We start from the raw sequence: 22922 nt of genomic DNA, 5'->3' as shown, positions 1-22922 counted from the left end.
TAGCGGAAATTTTACATGGAAACTTAATGTTATGTTGAGGGGAAACTAACATATGTAACACTCGGTACAAAGGTGATTGTCTCTCTGGTGTGGGTGTTTGGGGCATTACTGATGAATTTCAGAGCTTTTTACTTGTGGCTCACCAGGTTTGAATCCTGCCCAGTGTAGAAGGATTAATAACGTTCCCATCTAGTAGCAGCTTGGTAGCCCCTATAGGATATGCGTTTGGTAAATCTGAGTTTCATCTCCCATGTTACAAACTGCCCACTGTGCTTTGCACTAGATGATAACAAGCTCTTCAGGCAGGAACTGTCTCTTACTAAGTGTTGGTACAGGATTCAGTATAATGGTGGACCTGATCCCAGTTTAGTGCTCTAGTGAGAGCCAAAATTGCCATAGTCATTATAAATCTGTGAGAGTTGGTAACCCTGTGATTGTCACATACACTGGACGTGGGAAGGGGGATTAAAAAATCAGATAGATTAACAAAACATGATTTAATTTTTTAATCTCATGATTTTAGGGTCTAATTTATTTTTTAATTTATTTTATTATATTTTTAACTTCTGGGATTGGGGACGCTGCTGAGTAGCCCATAATGTAGAGCACTGACATTGCACATAACTCCAGTAAGCGTCCGAGATAAAGTCCACTGAAGTCAGTGGAAAGATGCCCATTGACTTCAGTGGATTTTGGATTAGGCCCTAAAATACTAAATAACTGAAGGTGCCTTTCAGTTATAATAGTCAAGATTTTTTAAAATAATAGTAATAATAAAACCTCTTCCTTTGTTGTGAGTCAGTTTGAACATAATAAACCTTGTTTTTGGTTATACAGTTTGTGATGTCAATGAATGGAGCATTCATTCTGAAATGGAAAGTTTCAATGTAATGGAAATCTTTTCAGTGGAGTAAATCATTTTTGGCAAAGTCAGTTTTAAGCTGTGTAATTTTCTCGGTTGGTTTGGAAACAAAGTGATTTAATGTTTGGAAGTAATTTAATGAGGGGAGTGGGGCAGGCATGTGCAAGGAGGTTGGGCTCTCCTGTCACTGCTTATAAACCCTGTATTTTATCAACATGTCACAGAACAGATGCAGTATGCTATGGTGGGCTAGGCAGTCACCATGACAGTCCTTGAGTTGCTGATAAAGTTTCAATATTCTTTCCATGCATAATTACATAAAATCTCTGTCACACCATATAAGCAAAAATAATTAGCTAATTGAAAAATGCTTCAATACCTGTCATCGTATATGGTTCCAGAGACTGTATTTTTTGCCTTTTTTCAACTTGTTTTCAGGCCATGCACCAGTATTTTATCAGCAGACCTAATTCTTTTATAAATATAAAAAAGTCCAGTGCTATTTCCATTTTATTTCAGAAATATTCAGCCCAGGTTCACTTTCATTTTGAGAGTCTTTCAGGAAAGCAGCAGTTGCTCCTTGAGTCAGCCCAGTTGGCAGTATTCCCCAGGATTATTTTCAAATGGAAAAAAATTGCTGCCTGTAAAGTTAACTGAACTACTTGAGAAAAGATGGACCAAATGAGATGAAGGCTTGGATTTTTAAAAGTATTTAGGTGTTGCTCTGGTCAGTTTTGCAATGCGTAATTGGCTCTAGGAGTCTAAGAGTTCATCTACACAGCAGCCAGTGTGATTCCCAGCTCAGGTAGAGGTGCACAAACTAGCTCTGCTTGAGCTAGCACCTAAAAGAAGCAGGAGGGCCCCGGCAGCATGTGCTAGTCACCTCAGTATGCACCCCAAGGGTTGGGCAGGGCTGTACTCCGTACTTGGAACAGCTTGAAGAGAAACTCATACCAGCATACCCACAGTTTGGTGGTCAGGGCACACTCCTGGAAGATGGGAGACCTCAGTTCCAGTCCTTCCGTCAAATCAGGCAGAGCAGGGATTTGGAAATACGTTGCCCTCATCCCAGGAGAGTGCCCTAATCCTTGTGCTATATGGTAGGAAGGGTGTGTGTGTGTCTCCTTTCTAGCAAGAACGGGCTGACCTGGTTTAGGCACCTAAACCTACACCTAGGAGACGGTTCACAGTTGTGAATCCCAGGAAGAGATAGGTGCATCCCTCTGGTCTGTCAGTTAGGCACCTAAATACCTTTGTGGATCTGGGCCTAAAGCACCTCTCTTTTCCTCTGTTATAGACTCCTGGCCAATGTTGATGGCTCCCAACTCATCATGAGTGCTGCTGTGAATCCCATTTTTAAGTGTCTGACTCACCCCATGAATTGTATAGGGAACCTGGGCTCCTAACTCAGGGCTGTGGATTCCATTCAGCGGCCGAGCACCTTAACATTAGGCATTGCAATGCTGAGCTTGAGTCCCTTTTGTGGATCTAGCCCCAAGGCCCAGATCCTTACAAGTGTTTAGGCACCTAACTCTCATTGATTTCCAATCAAAGTTAGGCCCAGATCCTGAAAGGTACATAAGTGCCTAAGTCACTTTTGAAAATGAGACTTAGGATCCTATACAAGCTAGGCTTTGTAACATCGACAGGAGCAATGCCTAAAATACCTTTACAAATCTGGGCCAAAGTGATTAAACTTAAATCATTAATATAAGTTTTGTAAAAGTCTGTACACCTGTTATAATCCACACTCTATATTGCCTCAAATCAACAGATTGCCCTTCCTTTTTCTTATGTTAAACAAACACAAACAAACAAACTTGTACAAACAGCAGTTCTGTTTAGCTTTCACAAAGTTCCACACAGTTTCATAAGTTTTTGTAAAATTATATAGTTACTATGGGCAGTGTTCAAATATGATTTCTTTATAAACCGTTACATTGAAAGTGACCAAAAGGCTCAGTCCAAGAAACTACTGCTTCCATTTAGAAAGCTATTGTGTGGTGAGGAATGCAGAGCTACTACAGTACCTCATTTCATTGGCTCAACTGTGTTTTCAAAGTAATAGAGAACATTAATATTGTTTCATTCAGGGGAAGTCCTACCAAATAAGGCATTTAACATTAGACTGGTCAAAAACCTTACAAATATAGGGCAAGATTATGATCAGCCCCCATATGAGTGTGCAAGAGGGAGAGATGGTGCAAGTATCCTCCTATATCCCTTACACATCTGTGCAAGGGAGTGGCACCACGGCATTCTTTGCTTGCAGGGAAGCAAGGATGGTCTAGTGGTTAGAGCCAGGTTTAATTCTCTGGTCTTGCACAGACTGTCTGTATGACTTTGAGTAAATAACTTAGTCTCTAGTTTCTCAGTTCACCATCTATAAAATGAGGATAATAGCAGTTATATACCTCACAGGGCTGTTATGAAGATAAACACATCAAAGATGATAAGGTGCCACACTGATCTGGGCCATCTATGTACAAGTAGATAGAACTCCACAAGGCTGCTGGCACTAGCCTCACTCAAGTGATCAGAAAGGGGTTGTATGGGAACAGACACTGTACCTTTCAAAAGCAAGGTGCAGAAGCTGCAGTCCAGAGAGTTTTGGTTAAGTATTGTGCTTCTCTGAAACTACAGTTGCCATAGAACAGTTTATATGGTCTATTGTGGGCTCTATGGTTTAATATTTGGTAGCATTCCATTTACGATAGGTGCATTAACAAATCATTAACGGTCAGATCCTATCACTCTTATTCAAATTGAGAAATACCTTATCAATGGGAATGCTTGTGGAATAAGATGCATTTCAATGTAAGGGTGGCAGAATCAAGTCATAAATAAGATTCATCTAAGCATTTTGCTCCTGTTGGCCATTTTTTTTTTCAGGAAGGGGAAGAGAAATAGCTGGCGCATAGGTCTAAAACGTCCTCTATTATTATTATTTTTATTTATTTATTTACTTATTTATTTATTAATTACTTGCATTATAGTAGTGGCTTGATGATCCAGCTAGGCCTGAGTATTGTGTACAAACATTTGTCTGCCTGGAAAAGACAATGCCTTCTTACTATCTTAATTTAAGACAAAACAGAAAAAATAAGTGGGACAAAGAGGAGAGAGGGAGGGTGTGGTAACAGTAACATAAGCATGTTTGTTTGTTTTTTTTTAATCACAAACTAGCTATGTCCACATTTTTTAGGTACAGACAGTTTTGTTTGTTTTTGTTCATTTCACACCATGATGTGGGGAATCTTGGAGCTTAGTGACATTAGATGTGTATGTTATCTCATGTTTTTGGGTGGCTGCCAGGAACACCACTTTGGTAGTCATCTGTTAGTACAGTATTAATTGTTCTGTATTATAGAAATAGATATACCTCAGTATGATTATGGCCTTAATTATTGCCAGAAACCTTTTATAATTATAGGAAACAATTTGTATTTGTTTTTTGGAGAAAGGGAGAGAGCTAGAAAAAAAACATAATGTATGGTGTTTAACTATAAAAAAGTAACTCTCCTCCTCCTTTAGTAATCCTAAGAGATAAATTCAGTCTGTTAAAACACTTGGTGTGATTTTGTTTTTATAGTGAGTGAAATACTGAGCTAGCTACTTTAACTGATTGACTATACAGTGTGTTTATTTATAATCAAGATGATTTTTTTAAAAATATTCCTGTTAATAGTATCAATCAGATGTGATTTAAATTAGGCTGACATTTGTTCTTGAATAGATTTCCGGTGCATTCTAAACCAGTGCGTCAACAAAATACACTTTCTCAAGTGTCAGCAAACTGGAAAAGTGTTGCACTATAGGTCTTTGTTTGTTCTTTAGCCTACTGTGTTAGAAAGAGAGAGAGAGAGAGAATGTAACTCATGCTCAGAACTCTTCATTTTTTCTTTTGCCTTAATATCTTAGAGACAGAAACTCATGCATATAACTCTTCATAATATCTACATTCTGAAAAATACATAACTTTTTTCATTTGGAAATATCAGAAATGCTGATCAGTAAAGACAAATGTTAATTTTTGAGAATGTTTAAGTTAACTGAATATAATACTTCCCTTTGGGAAAAGAAACAAAGCTTTAATTCCTAATACTAGTGTAGCCACCAGTTTTTGTATTTAATATCAGCCAGTCCATACAGTGCTCGGAGCAAAAACGGTGGCATGCTTGTTTATGGGCTCAATATACAGCCTGTGAAATTAAGGCATATATCTTAGTTATGCTGATTCAACCGGGTGAATACAGTGTACTTCAAATATTATGAATCAGTGTTTTCTCTTTTGTGATTCTCTCCTGGTACAATAAACCCTTAAACATGAATTCACTCTTAAAAAGCTGACTATAATAAGTAACTTTTATATTATCCCTTGAGAAGCATATCTGAGAGGCCTGTGCTCACCTACTATATTAAAATATTTTAAATTTTTCCCCTAAGTCATTTTCCTTAATAACCTTTTACTACAAAAGTAAATCCATATTTTATTAAAATATTTTATTCATCTTTAAAAATTTAATTATCTGCTGTTTGGCATCTTTATGGGAAAACATTAAAATGGCAGTATTATTTTTAAAAAAGGAAGACAATTTTTATGATGTTCATGACACAGAAGGCAGTGTTCTGATGAGAAGGTGGAAGGCCAGACTCTCCCGCCTTTGAGGAAGGGCAATTAGAATAGCCAACTGTGGTAAACTAACACGGCCATGTCATGTTCTCCTCAGCAGTTCCTTCCTCTTAAGTCCACATGCTTGATGAGACAGCTATTTATGCTAAACTATGCTGTAATTTTAAGATTAACTGCGGATGATTTAACTGCTTTGAAGTAAATAACCAGGTCTGATTTACTGTCGCAACAGATTTATAAAAAGCTTTTTGAATCTGCAGTTTAAAAAAAGATTGTTATAGCTCTATACCTCTATAAATCTTCCTTTATTGTTCAATGTAGATGCCAGGCTGCTAGGATCCCATTACAAGTTTACAATCATTTGGCAACACACTTGAAACTCACTAAAGCAGAAATTAGAGGTGTGTTGGTTTTCGACTGTTCGCACTTGTTTCTGACATAAAATTGGCGGCAGAAAATTCACTCCCTACAGAAATATTTAGCCCTTGGGATTACCTCATTTCAGTGTGTTGGCAAGTTTCGCATTCTCCCTTCCCTCCCCTCCCCCCCCTGCACATGTTATATTGTAAAACACAGTTCATATACAGAGCATCATGGCAAAAGAGGTGAAAAATGAGGCATTAAAAGAAAATGGTACCCATTTTGCTCATTCCAGAAACCTGATTTTTTTGAAAGGTAGACAGCATTTCACAGCATGAGTAAACTTAGAAATATGCTTAAAAATAAGGCCCAGATTCTGCTATCCTATTGTAAAACTCATGGCCAAGTGACAGAGTTGATGGGAACTGAGAGGTGAACCTTGTTAAGCTTCCTTGGAATGCTTCTCTTAGGCAGATGGCTTTGGCAGGAAAAGTGTCTTCTAAAGCCTGCAGATCCCTGGGATCCATGATGAAAGAAAGCTGCAGCCTTGCTATAAAGTGGTCCCTGTGCAGTGATGGCTGAGCACCTTCTGGTCAGACATCATCTTTCCTGCTATGTCCATGCAAATATTTCTCTACAAAGAAGATGGAGATATGAATTGAAACTTGGAGTAGTATTGACTCCTTCACAGGTATCTTCTTGGATAAGTTGCCAGGATCATACTGTATTTGTTGGAGGTGGTTCGTTTTATACTAGCATGCCTCTTACCAATCTCTGAAGATTTGGAAAGGTAAGGCTCCTCCAGAGTTAAAGAAAGTAAGGCACAGAACACCCGTTCCTTCAGTTTTGTGCAACCAACCCAGTTATATAGATATCTGCTCTCCTATAGCTGGGTTAACAGAAGTAAGCATATTGGCTTGTTTAGCCAGATTCTGCTTTCAGTTATACAGATGCTAAAGGCTAAACTCAGAATTTTCAAGTCTGTGTGCCTAAAATTAGTTTCCTAATTCCATATTTAGGAACCTAAATATAAAGCACGTTTTTCAAAGGTGCTTGCAGCTCCAACTCATTTCAGCAAGACTTGCATGTGTTCATCACTTTTTAAAAATCTGACTGCTTTTACTTAGGAGCCTAAATATAGGTTAGGATCCTAACTTTAAACTCTTTGGTTTGAACATTTTAGCCTAAAACTCTCTCCTTCCTCCCACAAAAAATCAGTTTTTAAAAATAAGTGCCTCTTAGCAGACTGTATGGTAGAGCAGAATACATATTGTGCCTTTAAGATGTATTATAACCCATTTTTTTGCAATTTAAATTTCCTGTTATTCAGGGAACAAGGTCACTGCATAATGTCATTTCATTTGAGAAATTTAGGGTGAAGGTTCATAAAGCTCTGAAGAATGTCTAAATTTGATTTATTAGACTTTTCCAAACTCTTTACAAATACAAATTGAAACGAAATGATGTTCTGGAAAAGCTGCTTCCTCAAAAAGAATAGATATTTGGGGCTGATTCCTCAGAGGAAAATGGATGGATACGTCTCATCAGTTTTTGTTTGTTTGTTTGTTTTAAAGAAATTTGACTTAATGTTACTTATGGCATGTTTGTCACAAGCTCAGTATGTATAAATGAGTCTGCTTAATCTAAGTAATGTTTTTAAATGGTGCAGGATTGATAATTATGGCAAATGGCTATCCAGAGAAGAGGCACAGCATAGTCTTCCTTGCACCACCATGCCAGCGTGTATCAACTATTAAATAGTAGGTGGGATCGATGCTAGGTGTCTGTTGGATCTTGAAAAAAACTGAGGCTCATTTCCTTTAATGAAGACCTGTCTTTTTTAATAAGATGCATTTAAAAATCTATCTTGAGAGGTGAAATTTGAAGGCAGTAATGTAAAGCCACCCTCCAAATTGCTGTCTCTTGCCCTCCTCCTAAATTAAAGTATTGGTTCCCTTTGCACATACATTCTTTTGTCTCTTTCCTGAAAAACAGATACTACAATCGCCAGAACTCTCACTATTGTATTGTGAGTTGTCAAGGCTGATTCCCCACTTTGAGTGCTGACGGTGGGAGCCCGCAAGGATTCTAAAAATTAATACTGGCCACTCCCAAGGTTACAGCTTTTTCTGACTTTGGATGGGTAGATGCTGCCACCACCCAAGTGCAAAAACCTTCTGAATACCCAGAAAGGCACACTTGAGAATTCCTTCCTGTGGGGTATCCTCAAGCCCTTTCAACCCCCCTACTCCCACGCCTTCTGGGGAAGAGCTGAGAAAGAAAAACAAAGGAAATCAGCTGTTGCCCCCAGCTAATTAAACAACATAGACACAAACCTCTTAGGGACACAAAAATTCAATCCTGTTCTTGAAAAGGGTAAATTTTATTAAAAACAAAAAGAAAGAAAATACATCTGCAACTTGGACTTTTTGCTAGGTTTGAAAAAACAATTACAAGGATTAAGCATCAAGATAGCTTCTTTAGGTCCAGCTTAAAGGTTACAAACAAAACAAAAGCATCTGGGGTTAGCACAGAGGAGTCCACAAGCCATAAAGAAATAAGAGATAAACCTAATTGTGTCTTCCTAGACATTTCCTGATCTACTTACATAGCTGGGGTTTCAAATGAGTAGTTTCTAGGTATGATCTCATGATTTTCCATACCTGGCCAAAGCTTTTTACAGCATAGTTCCAGCCATGTCTCTGCTCTGTCCCCACTCTCCGGAGAACAACAACAGACAGACAAAAGGGAAGTTTTCCCCCCAATTTTAAAAAGTTCTAGCCTTCCGATTGGCTCTTTTGGTCAGGTTCCCACTCCCTTCCTTTTATCTAAGCAGGGAGACTTTTTACACTTTACAGGTAAAGCAAGTAGAGAACAACTACTAAAAGGGATTTGATACCTAACTGGCTGGCTGGGTGGGTGTCCATAAAAGGGAGCTATCCCTCTGCCCTTCATTCATCACATGAGTCTTGCAGTATTTGATGAATTTCTGCTGGACTCTCAACTTTCATTGTCCGGGTGGGGTGGGGTGGGACATGAGGTTTACAGCCTTCACAGTTATGGAGAAAAGCTTGAAAGAAACAAGAGCACCCTAAAGGCTCAGAAACCAGAAGGAAAGAACCCAGATTTTATTATTTTTTAAGACTGTCATGATTTTTAAGCCATCTCATGACCTTCAGAGGCCTGACTTTTTTGAAAACTGCAGATTGGTAATACTGCCTTCAGCAGAATCGACTCATGTTAGATTATTGTATTTAATCTTTTGCCTCCTTATTAGGCACTGTTAACTCCCACTGCAGAATGCACTCACCTGAGGGTTACATTACCCTTCCTGTTTGGGAAAGAGCAGTACTTAGACCTATCCCTAAAGTGACTAGAGTTGGAAGCTGTGGGACAGCAGCCTGGGAGCTGGTTATGGGTAAAAAGGCTGTATGGCTTGGGATCTGGGACTGAAAGATGAAGAGCTGGGCTGGAAAGCAGCTTGTTTCTGGCAGAGTGGCCAGCAGTAGTTGTGCCAGGCAGAGACTTGAGAGTAGACTGCAAACAAGGAAGCTGTGCAAACAGCTCTGAACAAAAAGGACCAAGGGACTGAAGTCTGGCTAGTGGATGATGGCCTCCTGAAGAGGAGAGGCCTCCAGTAAGTATCTCTTGCATTAAGCCTGAGCAGTGATGGCAGCAGCCTCTTCCAGGTGGGGGGCCTGAGGTGGGCTAGACAGACAACTGGGCGGGGGCTGTGCTCCTGCTCCCTATGAGGCCCTACCTCTTTCCGTACCCCTGCCCCCTGTTCCTCCTAAGTTCCAGCCCCGCCTCCTCCTCTTCTCACCCCTGCCCCAAGACCCTGCCTCCTGGTCGGGGATGGGCTGCTCCTCAGCTATCCACCGTGCTACAACTGCTCACAGCTTAGAAATAGCCACCAGGATGGGGGGACCTGGCTCCGGGGCTGGCAGAGCCCTTGCAGAGCAGCAACCAAAAGAGGCATGTCCCAGAAGCCTGGGCAGGTCAGTCCATGCAGCTGTGGAGAGCCCCAGACCCTCTACCTGCCCTGGGCAACATGCCCCGGCTGGTGTGGACATGGGCCGGGGCCTGCTCTTGGGCACCCCGGTGCCCCACCTGAGCTAACTCCAGCACTGCTGCTGGTGGCACTGCTGCCACCTTCAGAGCTGTGCAGCCAGAGAGCGGCCACTACTACAGGGTGGCTATGGCAAATTTTGTGGTGGTAATAATCGTTGCTAGGCCAACCTGTAGTGCCAACCTGAGCCTGAGTAGCCTTACTTCAAACCCCTGTAGAAAATTTTGACCCTTTTGTCTAATATTTTAGCCAAAAACTCAATTTTTGGGGGGCTTAAAACTAAAATATTTCAATTGAAGCTAGCAATGTGATTCCTCTTGGGACTTGTAGTTTGCATATCTCATGCTCCTGCTTTCCCCTCTGGCTGGAGTACATCTGCCATGTACCTTCTCCCCTCATGTTGAGGGAAGGATAGTACCTCAGAGGAGTTCCTTGCCATGGTGTATCATGGCAGATGTAATCCAGCAAGAGAGCCTGGGTCCTAGAGAAAATGGGAACGCCTAAGGCATCTGAACTACAACTGCTATGAGGCCCTGTGGGACCAGTATTTAATTTAGATACTTTGGTTTGCATTTTTTGATGAAACATCAACATTTTCCAACCAAAGCAGACAATTATAGTGAAAAAATGTGTTTAATCAATAACCCAATTTTCTATATATAAAAAAAAACAGTTATAAGAGAAAATTCTTAACCAGTGCTACTGTTTACATACAGACATTTACACGTGAACAGCTCTAAAATGAGCCATATATTATTGACTTACTAACATTCTATAGCATCCTCATTTGATTTTCATAGTGAACACTCTGTTACCCCGACCAGGAACTGCACAAAAGTTGAAAATTCAAAACATAAAATCTACTAATATACTGAACTGGCCAAAAATCAGATTTTGTTTGCAAATTCTTTCTCACTCCCAAAATCAGTACAAAAGATCTACAGTAGAACCTTAGAGTTACAAACACCATAGTTATGAACTCATCTGTCAACCACACAGCTCATTTGCAACTGGAAGTACACTGTCAGGCAGTAGGCAATACAAAAAACAAACGAACAACCCAAATACAGTACAGTACTGTGTTAAACATAAACCCTTAAAAAAATAAAGGGAAAGCAGCATTTTTCTTCTGCATAGTAAAGTTTCAAAGCTGTATTAAGTCAATGTTCAGTTGTAAACTTTTGAAAGAACCACCATAACGTTTGGTTCTGTGTTAGAACGTTTCAGAGTTCCAAACAACCTCCATTCCCAAGGTGTTTGTAATTCTGAGGTTCTACTGTATACTAAACTCCGATATGAAGCGGTTATTTCTTTTAAAAAATGGGCTACAGTTTTATTGGGGGGAGGGGGGAGCGGAGTGAAGAGTCACCATCTACAAAATTATATTTCACAGGTTTTAGGGGAAAAAACAAGCTGTTTGGGGATTTGTTGGCTTGTCTTTGGTTTTTGCTTATATTTTTGACTAAAAGGATTTACATTATCCTTCAAAATATTCAGATACAAACTTCATTCTGGAAAAGAACCTATACCTAAATATATACTATACATTTTAATGGAAATAAATCCAACCACAATCCCAGAATGAAACAGAAGATTCACAGTTTTGATGTCAAGGAAGCTCTTAAACTATAGCTGATAAGAAGTCACTTTGATGACATTAGAGCTATGAAATAAAACGATCTTTTAGTGTTAAAAACATTAACCAAGGACACATTCCCCTTGATAATTGACATGTAGATTGTTGCTCCTGTCAGCCTTTAGTGGATCCTCAAGATCCTCAGATAGCACTCACAACATACGGTATTCTGAGGTAAGAAATCCCCTAAACCAGTGGTGGGTAACCTCCGGCCCACGGGCCACATGCAGCTGGTCAGGGAAATCTGCTGGCGGGCCGCAAGATAGTGTTACATTGACTGTCTGCCCGCAGCTCCGAGTAGCCATGGTTTGCCGTTCCCAGCCAATGGGAACTGTGGGAAGCGGCAGCCAGCACATCTCTGTGGCCTGCGACATTTCCTGCAGTTCCCATTGGCCGGGAACGGCGAACTGCAGCCACTGGGAGCTGTGGGTGGCCGTACCTGTGGACGGTCACTGTAAACACTGTCTCGCGGTCTGCCAGCAGATTACCCTGATGGGCTGTATGCAGTCCGCAGGCCACAGGTTGCCCACCACTGCCCTAAGCACTTTTTGAAGTTTTAGAAGTTTGATTTTCTAGCTTAAAAATGCACAGAGGGTTTGAATTTGTTACTCAGAAAAAGACATAGAATGTGTCCATTTCTGAAGAATTGTTAGCTTTGTTTACATTGGAATGCATCAAAAAAACCTTACAAAAATCTTATTTGTCCACCGAAAACTGAACGAGGACTATGTGCCCTTCTGCAGGATTTCTTAATCTCTGTTATATCATTTGGCCCTAGATACCAAAAATACATAGGCCTCTTCACATGTCAAGAAAAAATGGGATTTGTGCTAAAACATGTAGACAGAGACAATTTGTTAGTTTTCCTCCTTCCAGTGGCAAAATCAAAGCCCTTTATGCAATATTTAGTGCATTGGATACTTTTGCTTTTACTGAGTCCTTCATGACTATAAAGAAACCAATAAAAAGATATAGAGTATTTTTTTTCCATTTTCTATGAGCTCACACTTCGTTTTGGAAGTCTTATTTCTAGTGGAAATAAGTATGTTTATATTAAGAGCCATGCAGACACTATAAAAGACTATAAGTATTTACAAGCAATTGGAATTAAAAACACACAATATGCGACATGAAATGTAAGATATTTTAGAGTTCTGATGACATCAGAATAACCTGGGGAATTACAGACCAGTTATCTTAACTTTTGTACCTGGAAAGATGATAAGGCAAATAATTAATCAATTTGCAAACATCTAGAAGATAATCAGGTGATAAATAACAGCATGGATTTGTCAAGAATAAAACATATCAAACCAACCTGATAGCTTTCTTTGACAGGGTTACAAACCTCATGGATAGGGGGGAAGTGGTAGATGCGGTATATCTTGACTTTAGTAAAGCTTTTGAGACTGTCTCGTATGATCTTCTCATAAACAAACTAGGGAAATGCAACCTAGATGGAGTTATTGTAAGGTGGGTGCATAACTAGTTGGAATACCATTCCTCAAGAGCACCGTAGTTATCAGTGGTTCACAGTCATGCTGGAAGGGCATAATGAGTAGGATCCTCCACTGATTAGTTCTGGGTCCAGTTCTGTTCAATATCTTCATCAGTGATTTAGATAATGGAATAGAGAGTGCACTTACAAAGTTCGCGGACGATACCAAGCTGGGAGGGGATGCAAGTGCTTTGGAGGATAGGATTATAATTCAAAATGATCTGGATAAACTGGAGAAATGGTCTGAAGTAAATAGGATGAAATTCAATAAGGACAAATACAATTAATTCATTTAGGAAGGAACAATCATTTGCACACATACAAAATAGGAAATGACTGCCTAGAAGGAGTACTGCAGAAAGCGATCTGGGGGTCATAGTGGACCACAAGCTAAATATGAATCAACAGTGTAACACTGTGGCAAAAAAAGTGAACATCATTCTGGAGTGTATTAGCAGGTGTGTTGTAAGCAAGACACAAGAAGTAATTCTTCTGCTCTACTCCACACTGACTAGGTCTCACCTGGAGTATCGTGTCCAGTTATAGGCACCACATTTTAGGAAAGATATGGACAAATTGGAGAGGGTCCAGAGAAGAGCAACAAAAATTATTAAAGGTCTAGAAAACATGACCTATGAGGGAAGATTGAAAAAAATGGGTTTGTTTAGTCTGGAAAAGAGAAGACTGAGAGGGGGCATAACAGTTTTCAAGTACATAAAAGGTTGTTACAAGGAGGAGGGATACACAATGTTGTTCTTAATCTCTGAGGATAGGAAAAGACAGGTTAGACAGATACCTTTCAGGGATGGTCTAGATAATACTTCGTCCTGCCATGAGTGCCAGGGGACTGGACTAGATGACCTCTCGAGGTCCCTTCCAGTTCTATGATTCTGTGATAAACTATGCAAGTAATAAATTGAAATACCTGCACAACCCTTTCATATCTTTACAGTCCAGTATTTCACACTAGCTTATACAACAGTCACCTCTCTTTCAATACAAGTATAATAATGTGCTAATGAATACACTTTGAGCCAAATTTTGCCCTCACCTATATTCATGAACTTCAATAATGTTTTGAATATAAAAAATGTCTATTATACTATTCTTTCTAGAGTCCTTAATAGGATATTGGGTACATTTGTTTCTGGAGAGTGAAAAAAAAAAAGGATGATGGTTTTTAAGCAGCAAATTTCTAGGAAAAGTGTCTTTACCATAAAAAAGAGAGAAATTTCAGGCATATATAGTATGTCCAAATATAGATGCCTTCAGTGGACAGACGTTCTTTTTTGGAGCTTTCTGAAGCTGTACACCTGGGGTATACAACTCAAAAAAATGTTTAATTACGTAAAAAAGGTGAGTGTGATAATCATTCTGTAGAAAAATAGGCATTAATCTATGAATTTAGACTCGTGCTGTTGAACCTACGTAGCAACTTCTTTAGTAGAAAGTATGATCTCAAATGTATTTAAAAACAAAACAGCAGCCCTAAAAGTATACTGCAGCCAACTTGCATGGTAACTACAGAGCTGAAGAATTAAAAGTGGCTTAATGTGACTTTTAGTTCTTTGGTGATAGCAAAATTGAGGAGATTAAAAGCCTGAGTCATAAAAAATGCATCTACTAGTTAAGTGCCTTTTTAATGTACTTAGTAAAGTGTGGAATGCATTTTTTTGAGCTAGATGAACTTTGGTAATTCATTACAACTTTTTTCTCTTGTGAGCAATTTACCAGCTATAATTTACAAGCAGGGCATGCAGCACAAAAAAGTAGACAAAAGACAAAAAGAGCAACTGATCCTTCAACACACAAAATACGCAACACATGTTTGTAGATATTAAATGCAGTTGCTGAAGTGCATTGAATTTCCAGGTTACTATTAGATGGAAGTGATATAATGACCCAGAGGGTTTGTATTAGAAGGTGTATAGTTCAGCAGAGAGGAGGCATTGTGCAGTGGGAGATTTCTTACTCTTTTCCTGCAGCAGCACTCTGAGGAGGCCTGTGTGCATGTGGCTTTTCTGAAATTTTCCCTCCCCTATTGATACTGTGTGATTATGCTCCTTTGTTTACAGTGTGTCCTCAGAGTAACACATTTATAATGTGTGAATGCAGCCTTGTTATGTTCCTCTGACTTCTGCCCCTTCCTCTCCTATGAAACTTCCCACTCTCAAACCCATATCCACAGTTCTTCCAATAATAACCAGCTTCCCTGCTATGGCATTATTTTTTTCACGTGTGCCAGGTACATTGCTAAATGTAGCGGATTCTGGGTTCAAGAGCTTGCATCTCCAGCAGCCAAATGTCAACAAAGTAGCTGCTCTTCACCTCCTGTCTGTCTCTCTGACTCCAAAGTGAGAGGCTGCAGAGGAGGAGAGATTGTGGGGAGAGAAACCTTGGGTGCAAGGACAGTTACTATAATGTCCCAGATCTGTCCCACCCACACTACTGACCTACTGAATTGAATGGGGCTGGCACATGCAGCTAGTGACTCCGTTTAAGCTGTCTGCTTTCAGCTGCTCCAGGCAGCAGTCAGCGCCTACTGCAGTAGCTTACAAAGAACAGCTTCTAGACCTGATGTAGACAGCAATAGACTGCTCCTCAGAGAAACAGAGCCTAATGGTAAGTGAAAGGGAAGGGTTCTTTCAGCAGTTAGGGGAGAAAGAGTGCAGCAACTGAAGAGCAGCAGAGGGCAGCAGTTAGGTAATGGGACACTAGTAGAGAAGCCACTGGATGGGGGCACAGATCAATTTCCCTTTTTTTCTGATTCAGACATTTCAGGCTGTGTATCCAGAGTTAGTCCTTTTAAAATAAAGGAACATTTTGTTTCCTACCTCAGCAATAAATGAAGTAGCCCTTAGAGTATGCCATGAGCTCTGCAGAGGACCTAACCCTTTGAACAGGCTCTCCCATCTGTCGCTGACCCTTCGGAAGTGTGGTGTAAAATAACTTAAATTACAACAAAATATAAACCTTTGCATAAGCATTTTCTGAAAACTAAGTGTTTCTCCCTGAAGTATTTCCATGGCTCAGAACCTACTTGCCTCTGCCTCTCATAGCATCTCCATTCTTTTTTATATTCTGGTTAACCCTGACAAGATCCACTGCCTGCATCAGCAATCACTACTCTGCATGTCTGTGGAAGGTTTTAGTGCCCAAGTTTAGGGCTTCCCCATAGAGAATCCCTGTATTCCTTTGGAGAGTCCTCTAATCTGACAGCCTGTTACATATGGCTTTTGCAACTGGAACCTCTGCTCTTGCACAGCTCCTCACAGGGGCTCGATATTGTGGAAGGAAGGGCACGAAAATAAATACTAACAGCCCTCGGTGCTTGTTCTACTCTGTTGCTTGGCATCTCTTGGATTCTCAAGCAGCCTCAACTGTGACCATTTCTTTCTGATGTGGAATTTGCTACATTATCCATGTTTTTTTAACCTCTACCCTTCACTATAAAATGGCCGTCTACTGCCATTTCTTGTGAAATGTGAATGAGTAGAGCTGATCACAAAACAGGAAAACTTATCAGGAACATTTCCATGAAAGATTTGCCTTTTTTAAAAAAAATTATTGAATTTTTTTCACCAGCTGTGTTAAGATATATGCAAGTATCACGTAAAAGCTATTTTTAATGAAGGAAAAAGTATCTACTTGTCCATGCATTACCTAATTTACCTGGAGAAGTCACATCCATAGGAAATTATTGATGCCAATAATTTAATATTTTTTAAAGGATTAAGTAATTATATAACTATATAATACCCACAGTTACTCAAGTGAATATAACATTACAAAGGGCAACATTTTCAAAAGTGCTTAAATGATTTAGGAGACTCAATTCCGTTTTCAGAATTGACTTAGGCACATAGGACCCTAAGTTTCATCCCCAGGAAAACTGGACTTGCGCTTCTAAGTGCCTTAAACTTGCTTCAGAAAATGGGATTTAGGCACTTTTGAAAATTGTACATAAAGGCTCCAATATCAATCGATAGAGTGAAATCCTGGCCACATTGAAGTCAGTGGGAGTTTTGTCATTGATTTCATTGCATATGCTATATCCTACCTGGAGTAAGAAAAATAACCCCTTCCTTCCCCCGGTGTATAATATCTAGGTACCCTCAGGAGGTTTAGGCCTTCCTCTAATGCATGTCATTGGCCACTACTGGAGGCAATATACTGGACTAGATGGAACAGTCCTCTGTTCTCACATGGTAATCCCTATGTCCCTATAATACTTGTCCCCATAAGGAGAGGGGGGTATAATATCAGCTTTGAATTAAAAGGAAAATAAGTAGTAGGTGGAGAGAGAAGATGTGAGTAGAAGTGACAGCAGTGAACTGTGCAATGTGGTGGCTGAAATGGAATACAGCCAATGTTTGTTCCTGATGTTTTATTGAATAAAGTCTTGTATATATTATCAGTCCTTCAAAAGATGATACAAGTTTCTTCATGTCTATTTTAAGTATTTCAGCAAATGTATATTTCATAAACCTCCACTTATTGCCACAAACTTAAATTGTCTTCAATTTGTCGGTCTGAATCAAGTTCACATTACATGCCCTGATGCAGTAAGTGCGTTTATGGTGAACAGTTGAACACCTGTTTCAAGGAAAACTCTACCCACTGCTCTCAAACCAAGAATCTAAAGGTACAAACAAGAGGGAAACAATTCTTATCTTGAGAAATGCAATTTTAATTATAATTGCCATTTCTGGCCTATATGTTGGTGATAGCTTTCTTGCTGAAAAAGACACCACTTCTGCTACACACAGTGTGGAGCCCATTATAGGGCACTGCAAATTAATTTTAAATTATAAAGTATTTTAGGGTTTAAAATTTAAAATATTTAAAGAAAATAAAGTTATTTTATTATAATGAAACTAGGTTAGGAACTGGTTTAAATTGTCTTACAGAAGGATTTCATGCTGCCAGTGTCATAAATGACATTACAGTTTCAGCAAGGTGATCAACACCAGTAGAAGACTCAGAAATATTAATTTGAGTGAAAATAAATAAGTGTCTTTATTATAAGAGCTTCTTCATGCTCCTACTGTTTGGCCAAATAGAGTAGACACAACTGTCTATTCTAAATTAGCTATTACCACTCAAGGAAGGGATCTTGGAGTCGTGAATAGTTCTCTGAAAACATCCACTCAACGTGTAGCGGCAGTCAAAAAAGCTAACAGAACGTTGACAATCATTAGGAAAGGGATAGATAATAAGACAGAAAATATCATAATGGTATGCCCACTTCCTGAATACTGCATACAGATCTGGTTGGCCCAACTCAACAAAGATCTATTCAAATTGGAAAAAGTACAGAGAAGGACAACAAAAATGTTTACGGATATGGAACAGCTTCCGTATGAGAAGAGATTAAAAAGACTGGGACTTCTCAGGTTGGAAAAGAGATGCTAAGAGGGGATATGATAGAGGTTTATAAAATTGTGACTGGTGTGAAGAAAGTGAATAAGGAAATTACTCCTTCGTATAATACATGAACTAGGGGTCAGTGAAACCAGTGAAATTAATAGGCCACAGGTTTAAAACAAACAAACAAGTATTTCTTCACACAATGCACAGTCAGTCTGTGGAACTCTTTGCCAGAGGACGTTGTGAAGGTCAAAACTATAACAGGGATCAAAAAAGAATTTGATAAATTCATGGAGGATAGGTTCATCAGTGGCTATTATACAGGATGGGCAGGGATGCAACACCACGCTCTGAGCATCCCTAGCCTCTATTTTGCCAGAAACTAGGAATGGACGACAAGGGATGGATCACTCAATGATTATCTGTTCTGTTCATTTCCTCTGAAATACCTGGCATTGGCTGCTGTTGGGAGACAGGAGACTGGGCTAAATGGACTGTTGGTCTCACCCATTATGGCCGTTCTTATGTTCTTAACTGTCTTTAAGGGGAACTGCACAGGCTTTAAACCAAAAATCTGAAAATTCTTTCAAGGATTCCATGAGAGAAAATATTATATAGTCACTATTTTTAAAATGTAACAAAATTTGAAGTAACTATCACTTTAATGAGAAGCAAAACTCCTAATTTCGGTGTCAGGATTAGTGACAAGTTCCATAAACAAAGATTTAAAACAGGAGTTCTCAAACTAGGGGTCGTGACCCATCGGGGGTGGCGAGGTTATTCTCTGGGGGGTTGCGAGCTGTCAGCCTCCATCCCAAACCCTGCTTCACCTCCAGCATTGATAATAGTGTTACATATTTTTAAAAGTGTTACTGATTTATAAGGAGGGGTCGCACTGTGTGAAAGGAGTCACCATTACAAAAGTTTGAGAACCACTGATTTAAAAGAACATCTCATTATAAATCCCTACTGTGCCTGAATTCCTTTTTTCCCCCTGATGTAACCCACTCTGGCTGTAAAAGTCTACAGCTCAGATTTTTCAGAATCTTTGTAAGGGAATTTCATTTAAAATACATAACTTCTTTCATTTATACACAATAGACTTTTTCATCTTTTTGCAACTTACATGTGGGTTTTTAAACTTACAGCAAAACCTTTTTCTTTAATCAGTTTTAAATAAACAATATAACATAAGAGCCACAGTTGTGTATGTTGCATCTTCCATCACACAAATTTATCTGTAAAAACCTGTGGTAACTTTCTGAAACCAGCTGCTCCATTGGGATCTGTAATTCTGTCAACACATAGCTACCCATATCTGTGTTTCTCATGGTATTCTATATTTCATAAAAGCACCCTCATACAGAGATGTTGCTTCTGGGCATAACACTAAAAAATGATGGTAGTGTCCCAGTTTAAAATAAAGGAGTCTGAATCAGAATGCCTGACCCAGCTGAAATAAATTCATATATTTGAAAGTCCCAGATCTTTGTAGTTGTACTTGGATCTTCCCTACTTAAAAGGGAGCAAAGCTATCAGGACAGATACTAAGTCATTCACCATTCTTAGTATTTGACTCAAGAACTGAATTGCTTATTATATGCCATAGGAATAAATGAAAGTCATTGTATATATTCCAATCATAACAACATCTTGAGCTCTTTAAAATTTTACATCATCTGTTTTGATGGAATAGCCAACAATTCAGTTATTCATATTGCATTTGCACTTTTGATTTAATAATCTCATTTTTTCCTTTGGCAGATGTACAACAAATGGCAATCGACTGGCTCACTGGAAATTTTTATTTTGTGGATCATGTCAGTGACAGAATCTTTGTGTGTAATCACAATGGAACTGTGTGCATTACCCTGATTGATCTTGATCTTCAAAACCCTAAGGCAATAGCTGTTGATCCAACATCAGGGTAAGAGTATTGTTCACATAACATGCTTGTTAAATTATACAATGCATACTTGCATGCAAAAAAATCTAAAACATTTATGTTTTATTTCAGTGCTTGTGCTTTTCAGGCCACACATTTACCTAATATAAACCTTAAATGACAGATTAATTATTAGCTCATGAAACTTCCTTAAGACATCCCAATGTGATAAGAATGCTACTTCTCTCTAGGAGAGTAAATAATACACCCATTTTATTCAGGTGTTTTGAGACATAATATTTGCAGTTATTTATTGAGCTGTTTATTTTGTTGTAAAAAATAAGAACAATAATAATATATGTAGGTAACGTGTACATTGAAAGGTCTTGCTTCAGTTGTCACAAATAATTGCTGAACCATTTTAATAATAGTATATGTTTTTGTGACTTTAAAATTGCAGGAGAAATGGAAAAGTAACTTAGCTCTTCACAAGTTTTCTCCAGTACATTCTAACCCTTTTTAGAATATAAAGAAAAGGAATGTCGCAACCATCTTCTTATATTTTACTCCCTAATCTGTAGGGGCATTAGGACCTCATCACTAGTATGTTTCGGAGCAGAACCAAGCCACCAGACTCTCTTCATGTGCTCCTATTGGGAGTCAGTGAAATATAAACAGTATGGAATTGCATTTTTATTGCATAAACACATTCAAAATCATCTGGGGAGGAAAACCTCAGTTAAAATACTGGCCACTAAAAACCCTTTACCTTATAACCACTACCAGCTAGAAAAAGTTTTCAAGCAAAATGATGAAGTAGGATGCATCACTGAGCATGGAGGAAATGATGTTTAAGATGTAAATTTCAATGAGGTTTTTGGAGTGGCTGTTTTGTCCTCGTTATTGTTTTATTAGTCTGCAGGTAGTTAAATATGAAATGACTGGTGGAATATGTCCTAAACTGCCATAAGCCTCTGCTCAATAAATAGGAAAATATTTACTGAAGAAACAGCTTGTCATCCATATGTGGACTTTTGTTACTCTTTACTTAAAGCCTGATTGAATATTAAGATGCATCATCACAATGGGTTTAATTTTGACAAGAACAGCTTGCATGTAAACTTTGCAAAGGAAGCTGTATAATATAATTCCTGAATATAGCTGTATTTCTATTTGCAACAGATGGTAAACTTGACTCAGTCTGACTGCAGTGATGTTTCAAAAAGACGTTAGTGAAAGAAGTTGTATTTAAACCGATTTGTTTGGTAATTCTCATAAGAAAGAACTGGAGGTTTTCAAATGGGCTAACAGCAGCCTTTTCAACTACATTTATTTACATGTTCTGTGCTGGATTTGCTAGTTGAATTCCAAACTAGTTATTAAATAATCTTGTCTGTCAAAAATATCAGAATTGAATTGAATTATTTTCCTTGAAATAAAGAACACAGATCTTTTTGGAACAAAACTGTCATACCAGAATATCATATATGTTAACAAATCTCCCTTTTGAACACCAATATCTTTCTTTCCCCTACTCTTCCCATTTTTCACTGTCATGATATCAAAGATCCTCAATTTGGCAAAGAATTTCAGAGTAGAAAAGCTTCATGTTGTTTGCACTTAGTCTCTGAAGGATTCCTTTGGCTTTGATAGCTGTTTAAATATAATTCTGTCATGTATCATTTATTGGACTAGGAAAATAACTTTTTTATATTTAATGAGTGTTCTGTACACTGAAGTCATGTATATTGTACATGTACATTGTGTGGGGGTTCCATACTTACTTTCAAGAACATTTTTTTCAATTACACACATTAGAGATCATTTTTATTTTGTATGTTGTCTTGCCAGCACAGGAAGTTTCCTTACATTGTAAATCTGACTTCAAACTACTATGAAATATTTTTAAAGCAACAAAGCTTCTCTCAGTTCCACTGACAGAACATTACACTGTCTTTTCCTTTGCTCAAGTCCATCCCATTGTTCCTCGAAACAGTTTCACTCCCACTCTGGTATTTTTTCGCCCTCTATATAAACATAGCCCAAAAATGTTTGCAGTGTTCCAGGTGTGGTCCAACTGGTACCATACACAATACAACTTGATTTTGTACAGCATCTTTCATACACTATTGCAATACCCTTTACTGTATCCCAAAATGATTCATTGTATTAAATAATACAATACAGAAGGCAGTCTATTAGTCATAACATATATATATATATTGCTGGTGCAAAAATAAACAGTGTCTTAACAGTTTTAGATTTTTTAAATAATGATATGAAGACTTAATCTAATTAATACATTAAAGTATTTCTTCTTCATGCCATAGGCTCAGCATGTGTCCTCTAATGGAAGAAACCACAGGTGGGAGTCTTAGCAGGGAGGAAAACTCTAAAGTTCCCTTTGCAGAGATCTCCCCCAAATGGTTACATGAGCAGTGGGAAAGGGGGTTCTTTTCCTCCCATGGAACGAAGAAGGGTTTAGCTTCCCATGGAAATTCCTTCATGGAATCTTCAAATCCCAGAAGATCCATGCAGAGGCCAATGTACACGTTAGCCCACACGGGCTTCTAGACTTCCTATTTTGGGCAGAGTGGAATCCCTGGACC

The 22922-nt window shown here is 38.7% G+C and overlaps 1 protein-coding gene across 1 annotated transcript in view; it reads left to right on the top strand.

Moving 5' to 3' along the window:
- The window catches only part of LRP1B (LDL receptor related protein 1B), a 1021752-nt gene that overhangs the window by 333719 nt on the left and 665111 nt on the right, over positions 1 to 22922 (top strand). The window contains exon 7 of the mRNA XM_034786032.1: positions 20193 to 20355. Within this exon, the coding sequence (XP_034641923.1) occupies positions 20193 to 20355 (163 nt within the window). The remainder of the gene's footprint in view (positions 1 to 20192; positions 20356 to 22922) is intronic.

This window comes from Trachemys scripta, chromosome 11 (genome assembly GCF_013100865.1).
Source record: "Trachemys scripta elegans isolate TJP31775 chromosome 11, CAS_Tse_1.0, whole genome shotgun sequence".
In the NCBI taxonomy this organism is placed as follows: Eukaryota; Metazoa; Chordata; order Testudines; family Emydidae; genus Trachemys; species Trachemys scripta.
This window is presented reverse-complemented; position numbering and strand designations above follow the sequence as displayed.